Here is a 26,166-nt window from a genome sequence, read left to right on the forward strand (position 1 = left end):
CTACTCACTCAGAAATTATTCTTACACCAAAAAAGAGGGGGGAATTGTTCAATGTACCAAGTTTGTGGTACATAATAATTACGAAAAGATCGTGGCATGGACTAGCTACATATGTTTTTCTCTAGTAATTATTATTGTAAGCTTGACTAGTAGTGTAGTCGTGTTCAATGTTGACATGGTGGAAACACCCCTAAAGTGTGAATCATGCTCATTTTGGCATTTGACCGCTATAGACCACTCATAGCATAACACGGATACTCCATATCAAAAGTTATAACCCAATTACATTACCTGCTTCCTAGCGGGGCGATACAGATTTTTGTCACATCTTCAGTAAAAGTGCATTATGATAACTTGATAAGCGGTCAAACGACTGTGCTTCACACTCAGCCTCACAGAACAATTTGGGGAAAAAGAAAGTTAATTTGTGTCTTGCTGATCATATTATTGGCTTATTTATGTTCTGTTAGGAACAATGCAGCAGAAGACACAAAATAGTTAGATTCAGTTAGCTAGTAATTAGTGAGTTAGTATAAGTCAGTTAGCTAATCTGTTAGTTCAGCTATTATATCTATTAAAGTTACACACTAATTATGATCTTTATTCACATGTGTATAAATATAATTTAATTCAGTGTAATAAGTGAAGAGGTTAAGTATTTTTTTTGTCTATAACATTTTAGGTCAAAATTAAAATTGTCTCTAATTTTTTTTTCTTATTAATATCACAACAACACTCATTTGTTGTAGTAAAATTGGAAGCAAGACAAAAGGAAGAAAAATTGAAAAAAGAGAAAGGAGGACACGACACAAAGAAAAAAAACAAACTAATCATTTTTTTTACACTAGCATTTAATTCACACTGCACTGCATATCCTATCTGCTGCTATTCCGGAGCACCACCTTGTCCACCCGCTTGTTCTTAAGCTATATTCATTACTCGTGTAATGACATTCATTACAATAAGTTCAAATAGATCAAATACATTCATTGAAATTAAGACATGGTCCAAATGAAAAGTTCAATTTATAAATGTCAGAAATGTATATTTATAGATTTGCAACAAAAAGAGGAAGCTAATATGTATATTATATAATCACTTTAATCAGTTACTTACATATTTAGCCCAAAAGAACCTTCCTACTGGCTTTACAAGTTCATCCCTTTTTCCCACCAAGCATGTCTTTAGTAAATATTAGAGTTTTGCAGAAGGCAACAAATATTAATTGAATGAAAAAAGAAGGTATCACGATAAAAGTTTGCTAAGAGAATGATGCAACAGTTACTTCATGTGGTCACCGCTGTTGCTGGGTCGGCACTGCTGCCGCTGGTTCATCGGGGGTTAGAGAGAGAGAGAGAGAGAGAGAGAGAGAGAGAGAGAGAGAGAGAGAGAGAGAGAGAGAGAGAGAGAGAGAGAGAGAGAGAGAGAGAGAGAGAGAGAGAGAGGTTGCTGCTATCGGGGGTTACTGCCACTAGGCTGCAGCTGTGCCCTTTCTTGTCGGCACCTTCTTCTTCCACTTCCTCTCTTCTTTTCCCTCTTCATTCCACCTCTCCTTCTATTTTTTTCTTCGTTTCTCTCTCTCTCTCTCTCTCTCTCTCTCTCTCCCCCCTCTTCTCTGTTTGTGCATTTTGGTTGCTGATGGTGGATAGTAAATTTGAGGATAAAAGTATTTTAGTCCAAAAATTAGAGAGAGGATTTTATAACATTTAGTGACGTTGTCGTTGAGGATGATATTAATAAAAAAAAATGTCGGAGACGATTTTGTTTTCTATCTGAGACGTTAGGAACCAAAAAAAATACTTAACCCATAAGTGAAACACATCTCATTTTTCCTAATCTTCTATAACTCAACCCTCTCTTCTCTGGTTCTCCCCTCTCTTTTTCCTCTCAATTACATTTCACCATATTTCTGGTACCTTTCATGGTATCAGAACTAAGGCTCTGATCTATGGATGCTAGAAATCTGAATTCAGTCACTGCAAACTCAAACTCTTTAATTGTGCTTGCAAACTTTAGAGTAGCAATTAACACCGTCTCATTCAAATTAGATGAGAATAACTTTGTATCATAGAAGCACCAAGTCCTAGTATTTGTGAAGTCAAACGGTCTCAAAGATCATCTCAATGCAAAGAAAATTTCAGAGGTATGAATCTGATGAACACAAACTTACTGAAATTGAAATGAAAGAGTTTCTATAATGAGAACAGGATGATCAATTCCTCGTGTCGTGGTTCTTCACTTCAACAGATCCAGGTTTCACTAGTTTAATAGTGAATTGTGAATTTGCATGTCAAATCTAGTACAAATTAGATTATTATTTTACTAAAAGAATGTAGTCAAAGGTTAAGGATTGAAGATGCAGGTAAAAACTGTAAAGTTGCAAAGTTCAGTTTCTGAATACTTGACAAAATAAAAAAGATATCCAACGCTCTCTCAGCGTTAGGAATGCCACTCTCTAATGAAGAATTTGTGGATGCAGTAACTCAAGGCCTCACTAAGGAATATAGTACTTTCATTACCATGCTCTCATCAAGATCTGAAACAATCACTGAAAGTGAAGTGGAGACACTACTTGTGAGTCAAGAATAATTAGTTGAGCAATTCAAGAAAGTAGAACTAGGAGCTATCTAAGCGAATTTGTCACAAAAGTCTGAGTCTAAGATAGATCCAGCAATGGTTTGTCACAGACAACAACAAAGCTATTAGCAACAACAAGGCTATCAGGCAAGAGGTCAGAGTTTTAGAGGCAGATTTAGAGCAAAAGGTCTCAGATATGGTAAATCTAACTTCTATGGAGGCAAATCTAACTTCTATGGAGCTTGCATCCAGTGTCAGCTATGCAGAAGGCTTGGTCACACAGTCTAGGAATGCTACCACAGATTCAACCATAATTTCTCTAGTCCAAATTCACAAGGCACAACCTCACACTCATCAGTACCTCCCTCCACTTCCTTCCATCCACCACAATCACAATAGGAACAACAAGCTAAAGCTCTCTTTGCTGCTGCTCCACTTTCAACTCCTCTGAGGGATTGAGCCAGGTACATGGATACTGGTGCTTCTCACCATCTCACATTTGACAACAACCTCGTCACAGGCTCAGATATGAAGGCACAAATCAGGTATTCACAGGTAATGGCAATGTATGAACATAAGAGGTATTGGAAAATCTGCTTTATTTTCTGAGTCTCACCCCTCTTCCTATTTCAAATTGCTAAACCTACTCTTTGTACCTTTAATAACCAAGAACCTTATTAATGTAGCCAAGTTTGTTCATGAAAACCATGTAATCTTTGAATTCCATCCCTTTCAGGTGACCAGGGAAACACTGCTCCAAGGCTCTCTTAGGGGTGGACTCTATCAGTTTGATAACATTGGTATCATTGCAAAGGCTGCATCAATAAAATGTGTACAATGACCTAGTCTTAATAAAGTGCCTACTCAAAACTCACAAAGTTCAAGAACTTTGAATTGCATTGTAAGCACTTCTAATGTTGTTGGTTTAAAGAATAGTGTAGTTGTAGAGCAAAGTGAGTCTAATGTTGCAAACCAAGCAGATACTAGTAGCTCAAGTGAAATAAATAAGGTTGTAGAAGTTCTTGTTTCTGATGTTGAGCATCAAAATTATAGTAGCTCTAGTGGCAATAATAGATATATTGAAGTTAGTGCAATTGATATGGGTAGTTCTAATGAATTGTATGATGTATGGGCACAGAAGGTTGGGACATCCAGCAGCCAAGGTTGTAAAGAGAGTTATGGGATTGTGTAATATTGATCGTAGCAAATTTAATAAACAATCAAGTTTGATGATTAAATCATTGTGTAATACTTGTTGTCAAAGGAAGCATCATAACCTTCCATTTTCTAATTTAAGTACAGTTTATAAGAACTTTCTGGAGCTTGTGTATTCGGATGTGTGGGGACCAGTGTAAGAATCGGAGTTTTCACATAAAACCACTTAAGTAGAATAGAATAATTTAATTGCTTGGAATAGGTTTGAAAATATAAAAGTGTTTTTTTTAATATAAATGTGAGATTCGGATTCAGTAGATTTTTCCGAGTGGAAAAAATTTTCTTTTGAAAAATTTTGCTTAAAAATGCGTACCGATAGATTAGCCAGCAGAACTGTCTTAAGTCTGTGCAGTACTGCGTGAGAGAGAGAATAAAACAGTATAAAACCTTAGAAGAGTTTTTGAAATAGCAAGTCGGGCGCTTATTCTAAAGGTTTTGGCACAAAGTTGCGCCAAACAAACCAAAAACGCTACGTGATTGGATTGGACCCAAGTTGGACCCAAGCCCAACATACATGAAGCCTTAAATGATCAAAGAAAGCTCATTTTCAGCACATAGAGGGAGAGAGGGGTGCTGGTTTTGAGAGAAGAGAGGAAGAAGAAGAACTCTATTCATCTCCTCCTTCTTTTGGCCATATCCTGAGTTACAGAGCTCCAATTGACAAGCTGTTTGTGGCCACGCGAAGCTCTCATCAAGCTCTTCATTTGTATCTAAACAAAGTGGTAATAAACTCACTTTTTTCTTCCCAGTTTCTCTGCCCTATGTCATTTTGGAAAATGGCTTGTTGGATTGTTAAGTTTCTTTGTGTTCTTGTTGTTTAGGTGTAATTTAGCTTGGGTAAGTAGTGGATTTTACTCCAAAACTCATTGGATAAGGTAAGATATCACTAAACCCTTATGTTTAGTTAGATATTATAAACTCTAGCTTTGAATCTTATTATTTTGCATGATATAGAGTGTTCTTGGTGTTGTTTGGTGTTGGGTGAAGGCTTGAACACTTGTGGTAAAGTGGTTTTGTGCATGGAGGATAATCGGCCAATGTATAGTTTCGATTTCTTTTATGTAATATGTAATGTTTCGTGACACTTAGACTAGTGGACTTTAAGATAGGTTTGAATGATGTTGGTGCATGTTAATTATATGTGAATTTACGTTTGATGATGAGGAGGATGATATGGAGTGTGAGAATGTGTGATATATGAATTATGATGAGAATATAATGAGTATTGGAGTTGTTTATGATTATGGTGATTGATGAATTATGTTGTTGTTGTTAGTGAATGGTGTTGATTATGGAGATCGAATAATGATAATTATGAGTATTTATGGTGAGATATAATGAATGATGTTTATGATGAGTAAATTGTGTAAATTGTTGATTATCGAGATCTTGAGTTGGGAATTATGGTTTTGTGTTGATTTATGGTGGAAAGGTTGAGTGAATTAGGTGTGGAAGTGATGGAAGTACAATGGAATGGTAAGGTGTAGTGTGTGATAGTATTTTATGATGTTTGAGTATGATTTGGTTTGGTTTGGTTTGGTTTTGGAATTTGAAAATTTGATAATTTTGATGTTTTTATATAACACTTGATTTTTTGGTGAACTTTAAAATGATATAAAGTTTGTTGAAAATGGAGTTTTGTATAGGAAGTTATGAATGTTTAAAGTTTGGAGTTTAAAACTGAAATTTCTGTAACTTGAATTTTTCTGAACTCTGTAGGACATACGTACGTGGTACCATGGTGGGTACGCGGGCATTCCTCTCTGCCCGACCCTCCCGCGTACGTGAGATGGTCCAAATTTTGGTGTGTGCGTATGCACACAGGGGTTATATACAAGTTTTAAAAGATGGTGACTTAGGCTTGGTATGTTAGTTAGGTGGTTTTGCGTTGTGAACTAATTGGGAGCCGGTTTGATAATGAACTTGAGATATTGATAATGGATTATGAGATTGGAACTTGGAAAGGAATGATGAGTTTGATGGATATTGAAAGATAGTGTGTCAGGTACTATATCCTTGGAATGATAGTGTGCCGGACATTACATCCCTAGAATGATTTATGATGAAACAGATGTTATGGCTGTTTTCCTTCTCTGCCGCAAGAGTGTGCCAGGCACAACATCCTCGGAATGAGCATGCAAGTGTGCCAGGCACTATATCCTCGGAACAAAAGCGTGCCAGATGCTATATCCTCGGACGTGGCAAAAAGGCGACATCCAAAAGGATGTGTCGGATTGGTATTTATGGACTGACGAGTGATATCACGATCCAATAGGATAGACATTCATCATGTGCATATTCTATGTGTTTTGTTTGCTTTGCCTAATTGTATCTTTTGCCTAAATGTAAAATATGCTTACTTGCTAGTTGTATTACTTGTTGTACATATATACTACTTGTGTTTTACTTGCTTTGATTATCTGTGATTTTCTGATGCTGAAAATGTTAGGTATGCGGTGGCAATAGGGATCGCACGGAGATTAGGTTGGCGAAGGCTGTGGAATACAGCGGTGTGATTAGTATTAGTTAGGAATTCCCCTAAGTTTAGATAACCCTATTTATGGTGTTTGGTTTAAGTTATTTATTTTTGTTAAGCTTGAATATCTGTTGATGTGAAGTTCTAGGATTGCCTTTGGCGTCTCGGAACCTTATATCTTATGTATTGGGCACTGTTACCATACTGAGAACCTCCGGTTCTCATACCATATATTGTTGTTATTTTTCAGATGCAGGTCGCAACCTACCTCAGTGAGTTGCGGATGGTGACAGAGCGGAGTATCTTTTGTTATCTTGTATTTTGATTTTTATGTTGTAGCTCTCTCTCACTTTTGTTATTATACCATGTTGCCCTAGAGGCTTACTTTGAGAGATAAGTTGTATAAGCTGTTTTAACTCAAAAACCTTGTTATGTCTGTATATGACTAGTCGGCCTAAACTCTGCGGGTTACGGCTAGAACTCTATGTTTATTATACTTATATATATATCTATCCTAACTATTATATTACATCATATGTTGTATCTTGTACCTTCACGCTTTTAGTTATCGTGTGTGTACGCTTCGCACTTTGTAATTATGCTTATGCAATTTTGAACTTTATTCCTTCATCGGGTTTCTAGTATAACTATTTCCGTCCATATTTATTAATGTATGAACTTTAGAACTGTCGTGACGTCTTGTTATCCTTCGCTATACGGCTAGAGGTAAGGCTTAAGGTAACGAGGTGTTACAACAAGCTCCTATCATTAGTAGCTTAGGCTTTAGGTACTATATTTCATTCATTGATGTTGCAACCAGGTTCACAAGTGTTTACTTACTCCAAAATAAGGCACAAGTTTTATCAAGCCACTCAATACAAGCAAATGATGGAAAACTGAACTAAAAATAAGCTCAAAACCTTCCAAACCGATAATGCTAAAGAATTTCTCACCCAAAACTTCATGCAGTTTCTTCTTCAAAATGGAATAGCTCACAAATTAAGCGGTCCTTACACATACCAGCAGAACGGCACATCAAGACGCAGACACAGACATATTACAGAGACTGGGCTTGCACTTCTAGCTCAGGCAACCATGCCACTCAAATTTTGGGATGAGGCCTTCTTGACCGTAGCTCATTTCATCAACCTATTGCCTTTCCAAATTATCTCTCAAAAGTCCCCATTAATTTAAGTTACTTCACCATAAATAACCTAATTACAAGTTCCTTAGAACATTTTCGGTGTGCTTGCTTTTCCCAACTAAGACACTACCAACCTCACAAATTCAGCTACAAGTTTGAAAAGTGCCTTTTCCTTAGACATTTGGTTCATCACAAGGGATATAAGTGTTTGGATAAAAATGGAAAGTTGTACATCTCTAGGCATGTGTTGTTTGACAAAACTGAGTTTCCTTACTAATTTATATTCTTCAAAATCAATGATCCAAAACCTCCACACAGCTCTGTCCCTTATCTCCCAAACCTTACAACTATCACCACAGCTCCAGTCATGACAACTCCACCTTCACTACCACGCTGCTTTAGAGATCTTGCACCACCCACCTCACCTCTTCCAATCACAACAATCCAAGACCTTGCACCTATCACCCAAATATTAGCCTATACTCCGTTAACCGTAGAGTCATCCACACCCTTAGAGACCTTCCCAAATAAATAACAAACCCAAGAAAATTTTGCAGATCCTGCCAATATTGATTATGTCAATAATTGTTCATTACCTGCTAATATCGATTTGTCTCTCTCTACTTCTGTGTTTCCCTTGCATATTGCAAGCTTAGCTGAGAACTCTGAGGCTGCTATACAAGATGCAACAAGAAACATGCACCCTATGACAATCTGGAGCAAGGCAGACATCTTCAAACCAAGAGTGTTTGCCTCACTTCTACAAGAATAGGTTCTTGATCTCACACAACAGGAGCCCACGACAGTGGCTCAAGTTCTCACCTCACCACACTAGAATGATGCAATGGATGAGGAATTTGCAGCACTACTCAAGAACAAAACATGGAAGCTAGTCCCAGCTACAGTCGCACATGAGGCAATAGGGTGCAAATGGGTCTTTCGGGTGAAGTGACAACCTGATGGAAAAGTTCAAAAATACAAAGTGAAACTTGTTGCCAAGGGATTTCATCAGCAAGAAGGGCTAGACTATGATCAAGTCTTTAGTCCAGTTGCCAATCCCACCACTGTTCGGACAATGCTCTATGTGGCTATGACCTTCGGCTGGAAATTGTGCCAAATTGACTTCAACAACGCCTTTCTTAATGGCGATTTGTTTGAAATATTGCATATGGTTCAACTTGATGGCTATAGGCTTGGCACTGGGCTTGGTTGCAAGCTGGAAAAGGCTCTATACAACCTTAAACAGAGCCCTCGTACTTGGTTCCTTAAGCTCAGTGGAACTTTAAATAAGTTTGGCTTCTCCAGCACTATCTTTGATCCGTGCTTGTTTGTGTGTCACTATTCCAGTTTTATAATTTATCTTCTAAGAGATGTTGATGATATACTGGTCACTGGCATTAATGTTGCTGAAATTGATGAGCTAATTCATCAGCTTGATGTTGTGTTCACTTTGAAAGATCTTGGCAAAATGAGTTTTTTCTTGGGTATTGAAGCTATAAAACGTACAGATCAGTCCTTAACACTAAGTCAAACCAAGTACAACCAAGATTTCCTGAAGAGGGCAAAGTAATCTCATGCCAAGCTAGCTCCGATCCCAATGATGAGTAGCTTAAAGCTCATAGCAGCTGAGGACACTCTGTTTGACAATTTTTCACTGTATTGATCAATCATAGGCAGACTCCAGTATGTCACATAACACGACCAGGCATCACCTATACAGTGAATAAAGTCTCCCAATATATGTATTCACCCTCTGAGCAGCATTTGAAGGTCGTCAAAAGGATAATGTACTACCTGGCTAGTACTTCAGAAATGGATCTTCAAATGCACAAAATTATGAATTCAGAATCATTGCCTTCAGTGATTTAGATTGGGCTGCCGATTTAGATTATTAGAAGTCGACCACAGGATACTGTGTCTTTCTCGGAACCAATCTTATATGTTGGTCGAGCCACAAGCAAGTAGCAGTTTCTCGATCAAGTTCAGAAGCCGAGTTTCAGCCTTAGATGATGCTAACACCATCTAGTTACAAAAGCTATTATATGAAATGCACCTTCCATCAGGTCCTACTCCAACCTTGTACTGCGATAACCAAAGCACAGTACTGATGACAAGAAATTCTATCCTCCATCACATGTCCAAACACTTCGAAATTGACCTTCATTTTGTGAGGCGTAGAGTGGTATCATGTTGTGCACATTCCTTTACAAGATCAAATTGCGGATGTTCTAACCAAACTAGTTTCGCAAGCTCAATGTCTCAGCTTTACACCCAAACTTCATGTGGTAGAACCACCCCTCAGTTTGAGGGAGAGTGTTATGAACAATGCAGCAAAGGACACAAAGCAGTTAGATCTAGTTAGCAATTAGTGAGTTGGCACAAGTCAATTAATTAATTTGTTAACTGAGCTGTTATACCTAATAGAGTCACACACTAATCATGATCCTCATTCACTTGTGTATAAGTATAATTCATGTCAGTGTAATAAGCGAAATACATCTCATTTTTTCTAATATTCTATGACTCGATACTCTCTTCTCTAGTTTCTTTTCCCTCTTTTTCCTTTCTTTTAATCATACTTCACCAAGTCTCTGATACCTTTTATGTTCCTTCTATAATCTAATAAAATAGAACAAATTAAATAAGATATGATATTTTATTGGTAAATAAGATCCACCATTAGTTAGATATCATGTCTCTCATATATATATCTTTGTGATAATATGCCATGGTAGCAAGAACTGCCAAGTTTACCTAAAGTATTCTCCAAAATAGTCATTTAAATTATTATGTCGATATAAGTATGTTAATCAAAATGCGAACAAAAATATTAAATTCTGACTCTCAATTACAATAAAAAAAAATTGAATATTTAAAAATCATATTCAAGCATTATAAAAAAGTTATACAATTTTAGATTACAAAATCTTTATCTATGTCTTCCGATATAGAATTTCTATTTAAAATTAAAAAGTATAGAAAATACCCGTAAAACATAATAATGTATATACCTAATGCATCAATCTTTCCATGATAATAATACTTAACTAATCATCACTTTTGTATTATAATCCAAGGGAAAAAAATATCATATGCATTATTTTGTTTTTTTTTTAACACATTTTTCTACTTTTAGTATTAAAAGTAATTAATAAAAATTCAAAAAAAATTTATCTATATATATATATATATACACAAAAAGTTGTGCAAACATCAATTTTAAAAAAACTAAACGAAACTTTTTTTGTTTACACTACACTAACACACTCAGTCGCCACTGTGGGTTCTATTCCACCACCTAGATTTTTCTTGTTTTTGGTCAGGCGTCCACTATCTGGGTTGAAAACCCGGAGCAGGTTTGATGCCAGACCATCAGACCAAATATATACAATTGGGCAGCAACCAATAGTCAACATTTCCACGGCTCTGACCCAAAATTAAAGACTATAAGTCTATGACTAACAAGATGTATGCAGCTGAGGCTTAGCTCAACTGGTAACACCATGTGCCTCTTAATATGCTGCACCCGGGTTCAAATCTTGGTGAGTGCACCAAGTATTGATTATGAACCCTTAAAATGTGTGTGGGTGAGTGTGTAGTGTGGGTGAGTTGTGATACCTAGGATTGGGGGTTGTCCAATCCACTTGACCAAAAAAAAAAAAAAAAAACAAGATGTATCGAACTAACGGGTGACCACTTCTACTTGCGTTTTACAGAAGAATACGCAAATGATTACATTCACTTGCAGCTAATGCCATAGAGTAGAGGCAACTTAATTCTGCTGAATCTCTACACTTACCATCTATCTTTATTAAGAAGCTTGAACCTCCAACCAACCAACCACTACTATGTCTCCCTAAAACAGCCTGACCAACAAGACATTTAAACTAAGAGTAGTAGAAATCATGACATTCATCATAGGCACATGGTTTTTTCACTAGTGATTTTGAACACACTTTCAATGTTTAATTTGCATTTTGATGATGTAACATGGTTTTTAAAAAAGCACTAAATAAGGACCCTTCTCCATTCACAAACAAAGTTGCATCAAAATATACGCACAAGTCCGGAGAATAATTGTCCCATTAATCATTAAAAATCAAGCTACAACCCACATGAAAATGCAAAATTTATACCAAATAAACTACTTTAACTGCCACAGGTATACAAAAATGCTTCAGCCACCAGATCAATTAGCCGGTAACTACACAACTACATCAATTTAGTCCTCACTTTTCTTCTTTTTCCCTTTCTTTTTGCTTGGCATTTCAGCTGGTTCTTCTTGCTCCTCATGCTTTTTCCTCTTTTTCTTCTTTTCACCCGCATCCTTGTCTCCATTCTGCAACTCAGCATCCTCAGTAGAATCCTTCTTCTTTTTCTTCTTTTCCTTCTTCACTGGTTCCTCGGCAGCATCCCCGTCAGCTTGCAAAGTTTCTTTATCCTCTTCATTTTTCTCCTTCTCCTTTTTCTTCTTTTCTTTCTTTTCCTTCTTTTCTTTCTTTTTATCAGTAGAAGGCTGTTGGGTATCCTCATCCATAGAAGAGGCCAATTGCCCAATAACTGAATCTGCTGAAGGATTGTATGTCTACAAAGAAGATAACAATCAACACAGAAAACAAATAAGATTGAAAATGCTAGAACTATCAAAAGAAGTAAATAACTAACCTTTGCCGGGGTTATTAATCCACCAGCTCCTTTCTTTCTATCCTTGTCATATGCCTCAATCTTGGGCTTCCCCTTAGCAGAACCACCAAAACGACCTAATTCTTTGCCTTCAAGGTTTCTCAACCGTGCTTCAAGCTGTTCAAAAACTTGTGTAAGGGAATTCTGTAACAGAGGCAAACTAACAAACCAAGTATAAAAACTACCTTCGCTCTGTTCTCCAATCCCATAGTGTTATCTTGACCATCTCCAAGAGCATCACACCTAATGGCCAATGCTGACTTTGCAGCAAGCGACCGAGAGATCTTGCCCTTGAACTTTGGAGCGGCCTGACCAATCAAGGATGCATGATAAATAAGACCATACTTGGGAGTTGCATGCTTAGTCTTCAGTGCCCTAAAGAGAGCCTTCTCAGCCCCAAGAATCTGGACAGTACTACCAGGCTGCTTCGCAAGATTTAGCAAGCTACCTCCATGAGCAATGAGACGAGCACCAACGAGCTCACCAACCAGAGCAGTCAAATTGGGAGCAATGGTGTTCATCCTACTTTTCAGATAATCAAAGAGTTGAGCTCTGTACTCTGAAAGAGATAAAACCTGATCACAGAGTTCTCTGATATTTGCCAGATCCAGCTCACCAATTTCAGTTCCCATAGATATCACGGAGGCTTCCTTCAATTCTGCCTCAACTTCCTCTGGCAAAATCTGAAACAATTTTTAGGACAAAGAATATTAATGAATTTAATACTACAAACTTATATCCTTACCTCAATAAGGAATATAAATTCAGAAAATGTTTCTTATCAAGGAAGATATCCCATTATTCATGCTAGTTAACATCAGCAAATATAGTTACTTAACAGATATGAAGAATTTTTTACATTGTACTAAATTAGAGAAAACAAGTAATACGATTTTTTGTTCACCAAAAAAAGAAACTATTGAAAAAATATCAAATGACAATTCTACCTCAGAGAAATCAAGACTTGCAGCATTAACACGATCACCCATCAACTTGACTGCCCTTGCATATTGGATGTTATCCTGAATAATTTTTGTAAGCTCTGGAAAATGCCAACCATACCATTCTCGAACCCTCATGGCATATGTATTCAACTCTTTATCAAGATCATCAAGTAAGCCAATGGCCTGGACAATCATGGTATCCACCTTAAAACACAGACATCATAACGTCAGTAAGCAGCATTTATCACAAGAAAAAAGTGCGAAAATATCAAGAAAGCATAGTAAAACACACTTCAATTAGTAAAATTTCCATTACAAAACTAAGTAAATTAGAATTTAATAGTTCAAAAGATAAAAGTTCTCAGTAATTGAGAGACAATAGATAGCAGCAAATTGAAATCCCCTACCCACTAAAATTGAGGCAGAGCCAAAAAAGATCATGAAAAGATGGATAATCACTTCTAACATCATTTCTAAGGTTTTATCAATTAGAAATGAAACTTGCCAATAATTCTTGATGAATTGAAGTTGAACAGTTGCATATGGACATTAGCAGAAGAAAATCCATTGGCGATATATCCATGTAGTAAATAAAGAATTATCAGAGTGCAATAAATAGAACAATGATGATGATGATGATAAAGATAAACTCTATGTAAACACACCTTCTCAGCACTAAACTTAAGTTTATATCTTGATAAGCTATGAGATAAACCCAAGCTCATAGGTGCCATATCTTGTACAGCTAGACCAGATATGAGTTCAGTTAACTGATTTCTAACTCCTCTCATCAACTCCATAACAGCATTGTTGTGAACACAATCAATTTGCTGCAAGGTTAAAAACATATAGCAAATTTAGTCACCAGAATGGTAAATTGTAAAAATGAAACTATATGCTTCTAGTAGAGGTTTAGGTAACACACCAATTTCTCCTTAATTGCATTCCCAAGCTTCGAATCAGCAACAGCTAATGTATCTTTGCCACAATGAGCGCGCAGGAACTTGCGCAGACCCTTGCTGGCTTTACCATCAATCAACAGAGTAGCAGCCTCCAAAGCTTCCGAAGTATTCTCAAACTTGGAAAAAGCTTTCAACTTGACCACCTAATTTTCACCAACCAAGTTTCAATGATTTCCTCAAGGAATAGCATACACAATCATACTCATTACAGTTTATCCATGTTATCATATAGATTCCACAACCAAAAGACATAAATACAAACAGTAACAGTATAAACCTGTCTAGCAGACTCTGCAGTGGAAAAGTCTTTCCATAAGTCCTGTATAAAACAAAATTACATAAGAGAAACAAATTTATCAGATCAAGCACAATAAACAATACATAACATGTAAATAGATATACATTTCACAAAACTGCAGTACATTATACAGTTACAAAAATCAGAAAAACGGGGTCGTTGGTGGTGATAGTGATAATGAAATAATAGCAATACCTCAACTTTAGAGAGCTTCCCTTCATCAAGAACCTTGAATAGGGCAAAGCCCGCAGGAGTTTCGAATAGCACGAGCATTTCTATTCCGCGCCTGAAAAAACAAAGGCACGGAAAAAGTCCATTAGAAACCAGAAGACGAGAGAAAGGAAAAATAAGAACCGTGAAGGAGTGTGATGAAAGGAGTAATAGTTGAGAAGAGAGAAGAAAGGAACCTAAGTCAAGAGCTTGGTTTCAAATTAGGGTTTTGGAACATAAACCCTAGTAGTGCTGAAAGAGAAGGAAGAAAACAAACGCGGAGAAGAAAGCAGCAGCAATATATACAACACTCCATGATGAAGTCATTGCTTCCCTAAACCCTTTTTTTGGTTTCACTTTCTTTTTTCCTACTTTTTTGGGCCTGAGATTTAAAACTGGTTATATTGGGAATTTTAGTTGGTCCAGGCCCAACATTGTCATTTTAATCTTATTTAGTTTTTTCCCACACGAAAATGAGAAGACACTAGAAGTTTAATTCAAAAAAAGAATGATAGACAAGAAAATTATGGTATGTTTTGACAAAAAAATATTATTTGTATACTAATACTAAAATCAGTTATTAATGTATTTGTGTATAAATATGTGTTGTTTAATTATTTTTAATGTGTATTTATATTTTAATATGTATTTTATGTATTTTATATTAGTGATTGATTTTGATGGTTAATTTTAGTGTATACGTAGCATAGTCAATGTTGTTAATAAATGTTTATTCTACTCCGAAAAATTGTCGATGTAAGTTATTTCGATCATTTTGAATTTTTTTTTCTCTTTTTCGCATTTGTTCTAACACTAGAAGGTTGAAAATAGACACTAAGACAAAGGGTGATACTACGGTGGGGAGAGAAATTAGGTGAAGAGTGAACATTATTTATTTTAAAATAGAGTAAAATATTTAAAAAAATTAAAGCATCATGTATAATAATGCACACTTTCTTTCAAAATTTAATAACATTATTCTTCACCCTTCATCTAATTTTGTCCTTCACCAAAGAAATTTTCTAAAACAAATTGGTAAGTTGTGGTATGTGGTTGCCCCTAATTCTAAATTGCGATTTTTATGCATTGTTATGCCCAACCTTTTAGAGCATGCATATAGATTTGGGGCCTTGGGGGCTATTTTAACGATTTTTTTCGTGTTTCTTTTTGAAATAGCTTTGAGTAACCAACTTGGAAAGGACTATACATTTATATTATAACAATTTATTTGAATAGATTAATGCTGTCTGTACATTATTTGTTCACCAAGTAGCTAGTGATCTTACAAAGCATTTTATACTATTTTTTTTTTCATTAGAGAAAAAAGTACTATATGTCATGTTTTCAATTTTGTTTATAATACATCATCAAACAAATTTTTATTCTACTCCACTATAGCACCCACCAAAGCCAATAGTTATTTTCCATTTTTCCGTAACTCAGAGAAAATATCCAACTTTCAAGTTGAGGGGGTAAAAGAACAATAAAGAGAAGTTCATGTCTTTTAAAAATTATTATGACTCAGAGAAGAATGCAAAATTATGTGAATATACAAAAACACGTGAAATATGAAATGCTATACTTTATTATTATTCAAGTAAACAAATAAAATAAAAATAAAAAATTACATATATTTGCATTCATCAACTAGTCTAACTTAGCTTGTTTCATAAAAACAAAAAACAAACAAATCGGAAGAAATACATTGTAGTTTAGAGAAATTTGGGGGGAAAAAAACAATATATAAATAAGTTAACCAAGAGAGGAGACAATGTGGTTGATGAAAAGAAATTAGAAATCTCTTGAATGTTCAACCTAACAAGCGCTTCCGAATCTGCAATAATAATAATAACAATATTAAGAAAATGAAGCCATGATTAACAATAAAAATAACACTACTTTATAAGATTAGACAAGATATTAACGAATGAATGCATGCCTCAGGCAATTTGTGGCGAAAAATAACATCCAAGCGTGCATCAAGGGTGTTCTCCAGCACTATCTTCCCATCCTCCGAAGCCATTACTACTCCTCCATTGCTTCAATTATTATTCATTTCAAACAATTAATTAATTAATTACCACAAAATCAAGGAACAATATATATAGAGAGAAAGAAATAATTACCAAAAAGGTTCAAGAGAATCGGCGGCGTTGCCGTTTTTAGGTGGTGGGAGATAAACACGCTCATCAATGGTGATCCTAGGTGGTTGCTGGAGGCGCATTTTATCCATGTAATCTTTCTTGCATTCCTCAATCAATGACTCAATTATCTTCTTATCACTCTCTCTGCATCTTATTATCACCGATGGTTCCCTCATCCTCACTAAACCCTACAACACATTCCATTTCAATGTATATATAGTATACGTATATACGTATATCCGTATACATATACGGTTATATGTATATGAAAAAATACCTGTAGAATCAAGTCCCTGAGGAGTTTCCTGTAAACTTTCTTATCATTAGCGAGACGTGAGAGAGCCTTTCTAGAAGCTTCCTTCATTGAATTCACAGTGTCATCTTGTGCTTGAAGCACTTTTATACGCGATGCATTCAACTGCATCGAGTATTCACTGCACCCAAACATACATGCATTTTCATTCAATTCAAGTTAATTACACACATTTCTTCATTCATCATGTAATTAATTAAGTACACCACTCACATCTTTCTACGAACATCGATTTGTTTGCTTTTCCGCTCGTATTCTTGTTTGATCTTTTTCTTCTCAGCCTCAAGTAATTGTAGTTTCTCAATGTTGAATTCCTAAAACATATCAAATATTGTAATAGAAATCATTTTAATTATCTAAAAAAAAATTTATTAACTTCATATAAAATTAACTATACGTAAGTTTCTGTCTAGAACAGATTGTACCTCCTCGGCTGTAACCGAAATCTCGTTAGCTTTTTCCTCGGCTTCTTGGCGGATGAATTTAATCATCTGCTGGATCTGCTTTGATACATCCGCATCCTTCATCTTTCTTTTCTTTCCTCACAAACCTGAAATTTTTTTTATGTTAATACAAAATATATGTATTGATTAAATTGATAAACTCTCAAATTTAAAAAGAAAGAAAAAGAGTGTTAGCATTGCCTGCTACAATCAATTATCTATTCCAACTATTTCCAAATATGTAGATAAATGTAACTGTGTTTTAGCTTGAGATAATGATTATATAAATGAAAAAAGGAATTGAATAAATGAGAGGAAAAGGAAAAAAAAAGCTAATGATTAGGGTTAATTAGTTGATATATCCAGTGGCTTAGTCAAATGCGATACATGTATGCTATTTTAGGGTTATTGAACAGGCAAAACAAGGACTATAGAGATTGTTAAAGAGACAAGTAAATATTATTTTTTACTCAAGATCCATCTTTTTCGTAAAGAGATAGCATCGGGGTGAATGGGCAACATCACAGTCTCTGGAAAAAATGGGGACCTAATTTATTTATTTATTTATTTATTTTGGACCTTATAACTTTATATTTGTCAAACACGATTTTTTTGGTCATGGTGAAATTGACTAGCACAAACTTTTATGGAAAAAAAAAACTTGGTATACACCTAACGATATTTTGCTATATATATGAATTGAACACCACGTTCCCTAGCCGATAACCATAAAAAAATATCAACAGCCATAAGTCCATAACACATTTTTGTTTACAAAAACATGGATAAAACAAGTGTTAGGCAATACCTATGTTTGGGGACAAAACCGGAAAACAATAAGTATAGGCTCGGTATAGCCCAGCCCGTTGGAGGGCTTGAGGCCTAATACTACTTTGACCCAAAATAGAAGAATTACCTTGGGGTTCTTATCGCCCAAAAAACACCTGGGCTCTTATTCATCCAAAAAAGCTAAGGTACGGTAAAATTGGGGTTGTTAAAATAAAGAGTATGCAAACCAAGTTGGGTTGGTCTAGTGGTTAGCTCACTAGTCCGCTTAAGCAAGTGTCCGGGAGTTCGAATCCCGTCTTGTGCATGCAGCAACCCGTTGGCCAGCGACAAACCCTTAAATGGAGTTCAGTACCGCGACGGATTAGTTATTGGTGGGGTTGAGGGAAAACAAAAAAAATATCAACCTTGGAGATTGTTTAATGGATCTAAACAAAGAAAAAAATCAATGGTGCAGTTGGACTAAGGCTTCCCACAGATAAAAGATCTACAAGCCTCTCCTCAAGCTGCATCCGGGTTCCAATCCAAAGAGTGAAAGTTTAGACCCAAAAAAATATTAAAAAGATACTATGCATTTCTTTTGCTTTCGACGTATAAGTGTAACTGTTCGTATACTTTTCTTTTTTTTTTTTAGGATAAATTATTCATGTTATCCTTGAACGTGTGAGCAAACAGTCACTTGATTTTCCGTAACATGGATGTCTAAATTTGGCAATTTAATTTTTCATCCAATCTTTTGTATATAGTAATTGGTCAACGCTGTATATCCATCATTTCTTTTCTGTGTTGGACAACAGTAAATATTCAAGGTGTAAATCCAATTCATGTTCCATACTTCCATCACCTCATATATTATCCATTTGTGACTTAAATTTTGTAAACCAAGAACAACGGTTATAAAAGAGATCATGATGGAGAACATGACACACACACATGTGGCCATACATTGCTGGTCATTTTTGTAAGTTGGATATATACCTGAATTTTATATATATTCTATACATTTTATTTTCTTTCCAATTAAGGTAAATATATACATACTAGTTAAGATTTAATTAGGTTCGGAAATGACATTATCTATGTGGAGGGATCCAATTCCTTACTTTAAAGGACTACATTTTCCATGGTGATTATTAGAGATGCCACTTGACTACATGGCAATTGGCTCATCTTTCTTTTTTCTAATTTAATCAGGTGAATGAACTAACTTATATACTTCGAGAGGACATATATATATATAAAAGGAAAATCACCTTTTACCTTAACTACTAGGAATTGAGCTCCATTATCATTATTATTATTCACACTAGTAATCAGCTACGAATCTAAAAATTTTAAAATGTAAATACCAAAATTTAGATGATTTTTTTAATTATTTTTTGTTATATTTTTATTACATAAAAGTAATTTAGTTATAATAATATATTTTTTTAAAAAAATATAAAATATACTATATAATTACTAAATACATAATAATATAAGTCATTATTAATATTCTACATAATAATATAGTGTTAAATATGTTAATATTTTAATATTATTAAAAACAAATAATTTTTTAAAAATAAATATATGATATTAAATTAGTTAAATAAAATTTATCAATAAACAAAATAATCAAAATATAAACTCTATCACATAATAAAAAATAATAAATATAAAACTATTAAATCATATAATATTTTTATTTACTTATATTAAATACATACCTCATACATAGATATAATTCTTTAAAATTTTAGAAACGAGTTCCATTTGTATCAGTTTCTACTACTACTACTACTACTACTACTAATAATAATAATAATAATAAGAAGAAGAAGGACCAAGGACTACTCTCATCCTTTCAATTTACTTTAATTATTTATACCAAGCATTAAATTCCGGTACATATGCATTGTATAGCATATAATAATGTCTAACTTTATAGAAGACCAATGATATGAAAACGAGAAATATCACTTGTAAAGTTAAAAGAAGCTAGGGGTCTTCATTTATATCTATACACCCTAAGCCCGTCATAATGAATGATGGAGAAACTAAAATGAATAATTGAAATGTTTGTAGTGCTACAATCTCATCTATCACATGAATTCCGTTAAATAATAACTATTATAACGCAGAATTATATTTACTGTAAGAAAAATTATTTTTAGTCACAATCTATTTATTTTAAGCAACAATAAAAATTTCGTTAAAATATTTATCAACAATTAGATATTAATCGTTTTATATTTTATTATAAAAAATTTTAGTGACAATTATAACAATTACTAATAAAAACCTTTTTAATATCACACAATGTAACTTATAATAATGTTTTATTATATCATATAATAACAACGATAAATATATAATTATCATAAAAAATAAATTAATTAAAAGAAATAGTGATCGTAAAGCTATTATCTCTAAAAATTAAATTTGTCATTTAAATTAGTTTTTTTTAGTGAATGTAGAGATATCGAAAAAATAAACATAAATTTATTTAAAGAAAAATTAAATAAACAAATAAGAACAAATACATATATATATGGAGACAATATTTGTTTAAATAATTATTGGCCTACTAAAAACTTAGAACAATAATACATCGACATAAACATACCTATTTTAAACACCCCCCTTCTTTTTTTGCCTCATTATATCTCAAAGATAAATGACTAACTTAGACGCTACAATCATTTATTTAGGTGTTTAAAAACACATCAAGATAGCCTATTGTAAGCATTTATGAGAGAGAGATAGAGGAAGAGTGGGATTATTATTGTTATTATTGGCATAGTTTAATTATTTCCTAAGTGATAATTTTCCCCTAATAAGTAAACTACCTCCTACCTTTTAGGAAAGATGTCACACATTGCGTGTTATATATATCATGGTGGTGGGGTGTGCACTACATATATATACTGTCACTTGGTGCTGAAGCAATTTATTCTTCCAACTTCTAAGTCCTCAGTTATATCTTTTGAAACCAGGGTAATTAATATCATATGTTATATATTGTGTTAACTAGCTCGAAAATTAAAGGCAAGCCACTTTCCTTGGTGAAATTTCATATTTGAGTTGGTTTTTATTGGAATTAAGTGGGTCTAACTCGTTTAATTATTCCAAACAATCAAGTTAAAGAAATGATATAGTTATTATCTCATATTTAATTTAATTTAACTTGATGTCAAGTGATCGAATATTATACTTCACCTTGTATCTCTTTTCTTTTATTGTTTTTAAAAAGATGTTTAGGTTAGACTGCTCTTTTAATTTACCAAAGCAATATAATGTGATTACTATATATTGGGTGAAATAATTTAAACCTATCACTTATATAGTTATACTTCATCTAACTACCTATACTATCATTATTTCTATTATAAAGATCTTTAATTAGTAAATTATTTTAACTTTTTAATATTTGATCAGGATAAACAAATGATTGTAAATTAATTAAAATATTATTACTGCTCTAATAACAAGAGTGATTCGGTAGGATGAGCAAAGAGCCCTAGAATTGGTATAAAATTACTTATCCTACAAATTTAACTAAAATAAAAAAATAGATATATAATTATAGTATTTTTTATACGATAGTTTTACATAATTTTTTTTATAGTAATGTTAGAGAGATAATAATTTAAACTTATTTTGTTTAATTTAACATTTATAATTTCATATATATAATATTTAAAATTATATATTTATTACATTTAATATTATGCATTTATTTCAAACGTAATTAATAAATAAAAATAAAGTAACTTTAGATAATTTAACTTTATTTTTATTGTTTCTCAAATATATATTTTTTTATCTCATACTAAAATTTTTTGTTTTGAAGACTTACAAAAATTGAACTTTAAAATTTTTTGTCATAATAATTTTATTATCAAAAAATTTAACTAACAGAAATACATAAAAGTTACATATCTAATATGCATAACAATTTGAAAAAAAAATATGAAATAAATATTATCACTGTCATTTTAATAATGACATTGTTTTTTTAACATATTTATATAAAAATGTAATAATAATAAATAAAAAATATGAATAAAAAAGACAATCAAAGTTTCAACTCTCATAAAAGTAAAACACTTAAAAACCATAAAGAAGCTAACTTTGGTCTGCCTGGTCTGCCTGGCCCCCCAAATCAATGATCCCCTCTCCGGTTTTCAATGAAGTCAAGGTTTAATTTGATTTTAATGAAACTAAGATTTCATATCTCTCTCTCTCTCTCATATTTGTTGTTATGAACTTGTTTTCATGTCTGATTGCATTTGTTTATAAATATGAGTCGCTGAGTTAAAAACACAAAAATATAAAATTATTTTGATAAATAAAATATAAATAAATAATACTAAATTAGTGTATTTTGTATTTATTATGATAAAAAATATAAAATATTAATAAAAAATATATATTATTTATTATTTTTATTAATTTTATAATTATATTTTTATTTTTTTATTTTTTGAATAAAAAAATAAATTAAATTAAATTTTATTATTTATTTGAATTTATTATAAAATAAAATATAAAAACACAAATTTTTATATTTTTATTTTTTATATTTTATTTTTAATATCTTGTATGTTCTCATCACTAAATATAGCCTATGAAAATGACACATTTAATTGTGTTAATAAGAAAGTGCTTTGAAATAGAAAAGATAATTATAAGAGACAAAGATGATAGATAAATTAAGTAATAATGTTGTCTCTGTCTTTGTTTCGTTGTTTCCATTAATTTCGCAAATATAACTTTAATTCCAAAACATAATATTTTATTTAGTTTTTATTCATTAGTATGTCTTTTCTTCAAGTAAAGTTTTATTCTTTACATTTTGAATTACCTCTCTTTATCGATTTATATATTCTGAAATTATTATCGAATGACATACTAAAAAAAAATGTCACCACTTAACAATTATTATCATATTTTTGGATTGATAGAAAAATACTAAAAAACTTATGATGATAGATACTTTTACTATTATTGTACCAATCTTTTTTTTTCTAAATAGATTATATATTGTTGAGACATGGTAAAAAGTTTTTTACTACTACAAAAATTTCAGAAAAGAATAAAGGGAGAAAACACAAAATTAAAAGCATCATATCCAACTTAAAAAATTTAAAAGAAAAGTATAGATAGATAATGAGAATACTAAATAATATAAACAATGGATATATTAGATATTCAATTCAATATATATACAGATGATTATATTAATTCTTAATTGGATGGTTATTTCTTTTAATTTAATTAACTCATACATAGTTAATAATAGTTAAATGTTCAATTTATTATATATGTAGATGGTTGTTCAATTCAATAGATATGCAGATGATTATGTTGATTCTTTATTGAATGGTTATTTTTTTTGATTCAGTTTACTCATACACAGTTATTAATGGCTAAATGTTCAATTCACTACTAGATATGCAGATAGTTATTCTAATGTTAAGATTTAGAAGATAAAATGAGAGTAAAGTATTTTTTTACTTATTAAGTCAATTTTAAAGTATATTATATATATTGTTCACAAAAATTATTATCTATCTAACAAAACCAAATTTTAAAATATCTAATTAATAAATCTCTCATCTTATAAACTTTTCATTTTACTTTATTTATTTTCAATATAAATTTTTAATATAAAACTAATTCATTATACTCCTCACACTTACTACTTTTAACATATATATCTTGAAATAATAATGAGATGGAGCCTTGAATTTCGGACTCAAGTCTTATTTAAGAAATAGACAAATCCTAATATCATAGTATTCGTAATTCCACCACCATGACATACTTGAATTAGATACCCACATTAAAAAACGAATCTCCTACTAAACAATTAAACTCATAAGAGTTAGGACAACTTTTCATCAATGCATGTGAACCATTCAAAAACATGGTTGGCCACATGCTCATACCCCCTTTGCCATAATTAAATGTCCTAAACCAAAGTTTTCATAGCATGCAATATTCAAGTTTAAAAAGAAGAAGCCATCGTGGAAGATTTCATCATCCTTGTCCCCCATTGTCACATGTACCTATATATATGTATAAACACATTATTATTTTTTAATTATATATTATATATAATAATATAAGTTCCATACTTACTTTCTCTCATAGACGCGGGTGATCATAATTCAGAGTACTGAAATATACACCGACTTTAATTTCATCCCTTTTTTGTGTATTAAATTTAATGTCCTTATATATGTGTTCTTTTGTTTTTCTCAAGGAGGAGTAGAAAAATTATGAAAGCCAAAACATGGGGGTCTCCGTCTCAACTTGTTTTTATATATATTTTTGTCATCAATCAAGCAAATAAATTAACGAGATCCATGGTCCTTTTTCTGTTCGAGTTATAAATGATCTTTCATATTTGTATAACATACAAAAGTATATTGTTTATTAATCTAATTTAGTATCATTCTAAAAATACAAGATAATTTTGACAATTATATTTTGAATATATATATATCAAAGTTGTAAATGAAATAACTTACATTATTAAATGGACAAATAAAATAAAAAAATAAAAAATGTTTTGAATAAAAATTGGCTGAACTTAAATATAATAAGTTATGTCAGAATTTATTATATCTAGATATATCAATTATAATTTTGACTGAAAGTAATTATAATCATAATTGATTAAAGAACAAAATGAAAAGAAACTACATTTAATTCTAACTAAACAAAACAACTTAAATTTAAAATAATAAAAAATTATTATATATATCTAAAAAGTAATTTGTATATTAATAAGTAAAAAATTATATATAATTATTTTTATATAATATTAATAATTAAAAATTATTATATAAAAATTTAATTAAATTTATTAAATTATTTAATAATTTTTAATTACCAAACTTAAATAAAAATAACTCCATCTGAATATTTTTTTAAATTAACATTAAAATTTCATGGTAATGATAGGAAATGCAATAAATTGGTGTTGAAAGATCATTTTCACTTTTTTGTACTTAACCTAGATAGTAGTGCATGTGTGGGAATCTTATTGGTTTTGATTTTCACTTAAAAACAAAGAATTCAGTGCCAATAGTTTTCCACCAGATTTGCATCCAAAGTCTTTGTATGCTTCTAGATGGGAATAAATAAATGCATTAAAAAAATGAAGTGAGAAAATATAAGCTTGTATTATTATGCACCTTAGTGCTTTAATTTCCTTCCTCTTCTTTTTTTTTTTCTTAAAAAAAAAAGATGGTTCCAATGCAAATGGCATCAGAATATGCTGTGATAGAAAGTGTGAACACACAAAAGCTTTATAAATTGATATAAAATATTATTTACCTTTGTAAGAATTTTTAAACCATTTGGTTAAAAAATTCCTTCCATAGCCATAGGGTATATCACAAAAAGATATTGTCATTGCTTTAGAATTTCATTTGATGCCCACCAAATTAAATTTCTATATCTCCATTCATTTCATTTTACCTTTTTAATGTTGAGAATTATTCTTTCCATTTGAATACACACAATTCAGATGATAGAAGAATATAAAGGCTTAACTGAAGAGAGAAAAAAGGTCTGAGGATACTAACCAAAATAAAATGATATGCATGGATAAGAACTAAAGATAACTTAGAAAATTTATTTAATTTTGGTGCCAAAACAAAAAATAATAAAACAATTGAAGTTGCATATAGGAATTTATTCTTTATTTTTATTATAAACTAAAATTGTAGATAATTCCAAAGAACCAAGCAACAGATCACAATATTCTCTTGAAAAGTTTCGAATAATAATAATGGTCGCAAATTTGTTTTCAACCCTCCATTGGAAATCTTGTCATATACTTTATATTTAGAAGAAATATATGCCAATTCAGAAATATGATCACTATATGGGTCCCTTCTTTAATTCTTCACATACATATTTTTAAGCTTCTAGCTATACAACTTTATTGTTGATGTTCATATATAGAAGTGA

General features: G+C 32.1%; 2 protein-coding genes across 2 annotated transcripts; both read right to left on the bottom strand.

Annotated features, from left to right (window-relative positions):
- Positions 1 to 11,467: 11,467 nt before the first annotated feature.
- On the bottom strand, positions 11,468 to 14,869 carry LOC112789167 (probable nucleolar protein 5-2). Its single transcript, XM_025830944.3, has 9 exons — positions 14,707 to 14,869; positions 14,495 to 14,585; positions 14,279 to 14,320; positions 13,965 to 14,144; positions 13,705 to 13,869; positions 13,043 to 13,243; positions 12,281 to 12,778; positions 12,078 to 12,212; positions 11,468 to 11,997 (listed from the first exon to the last, which is right to left on the bottom strand). Exons 2-9 carry the CDS (start codon positions 14,570 to 14,572, stop codon positions 11,635 to 11,637), a joined length of 1,662 nt encoding a protein of 553 aa, XP_025686729.1. The 5' UTR covers positions 14,573 to 14,585; positions 14,707 to 14,869; the 3' UTR covers positions 11,468 to 11,634.
- Positions 14,870 to 16,071: 1,202 nt separating this feature from the next.
- LOC112769425 (V-type proton ATPase subunit E2) lies at positions 16,072 to 17,747 on the bottom strand. The gene is made up of 7 exons (XM_029297511.2): positions 17,611 to 17,747; positions 17,392 to 17,516; positions 17,180 to 17,280; positions 16,931 to 17,087; positions 16,636 to 16,841; positions 16,449 to 16,548; positions 16,072 to 16,343 (listed from the first exon to the last, which is right to left on the bottom strand). The coding sequence occupies exons 2-7, from the start codon at positions 17,491 to 17,493 to the stop codon at positions 16,320 to 16,322; spliced, it is 690 nt and encodes a 229-aa protein (XP_029153344.1). The 5' UTR covers positions 17,494 to 17,516; positions 17,611 to 17,747; the 3' UTR covers positions 16,072 to 16,319.
- Positions 17,748 to 26,166: the final 8,419 nt, after the last annotated feature.

Source organism: Arachis hypogaea, chromosome 3, assembly GCF_003086295.3.
Source record: "Arachis hypogaea cultivar Tifrunner chromosome 3, arahy.Tifrunner.gnm2.J5K5, whole genome shotgun sequence".
NCBI lineage: Eukaryota > Viridiplantae > Streptophyta > Magnoliopsida > Fabales > Fabaceae > Arachis > Arachis hypogaea.

Bases quoted from the DNA above. Each gene is read 5' to 3' on its own strand.
- LOC112789167 (XM_025830944.3), bottom strand. From the start codon at position 14,572: ATGCTCGTGCTATTCGAAACTCCTGCGGGCTTTGCCCTATTCAAGGTT. The intron at 12,779-13,042 runs GTAGAATTGTCA...AAATTGTTTCAG, and splicing joins CAAGTCTTGATTTCTCTGAG to ATTTTGCCAGAGGAAGTTGA. The intron at 11,998-12,077 runs GTTAGTTATTTA...TCTTCTTTGTAG, and splicing joins GATTAATAACCCCGGCAAAG to ACATACAATCCTTCAGCAGA.
- LOC112769425 (XM_029297511.2), bottom strand. From the start codon at position 17,493: ATGAAGGATGCGGATGTATCAAAGCAGATCCAGCAGATGATTAAATTC. The intron at 16,842-16,930 runs GTATTTTTTCAT...AATGTGTTGTAG, and splicing joins TCAGGGACTTGATTCTACAG to GGTTTAGTGAGGATGAGGGA. The intron at 16,549-16,635 runs GTAATTATTTCT...TAATAATTGAAG, and splicing joins GATTCTCTTGAACCTTTTTG to CAATGGAGGAGTAGTAATGG.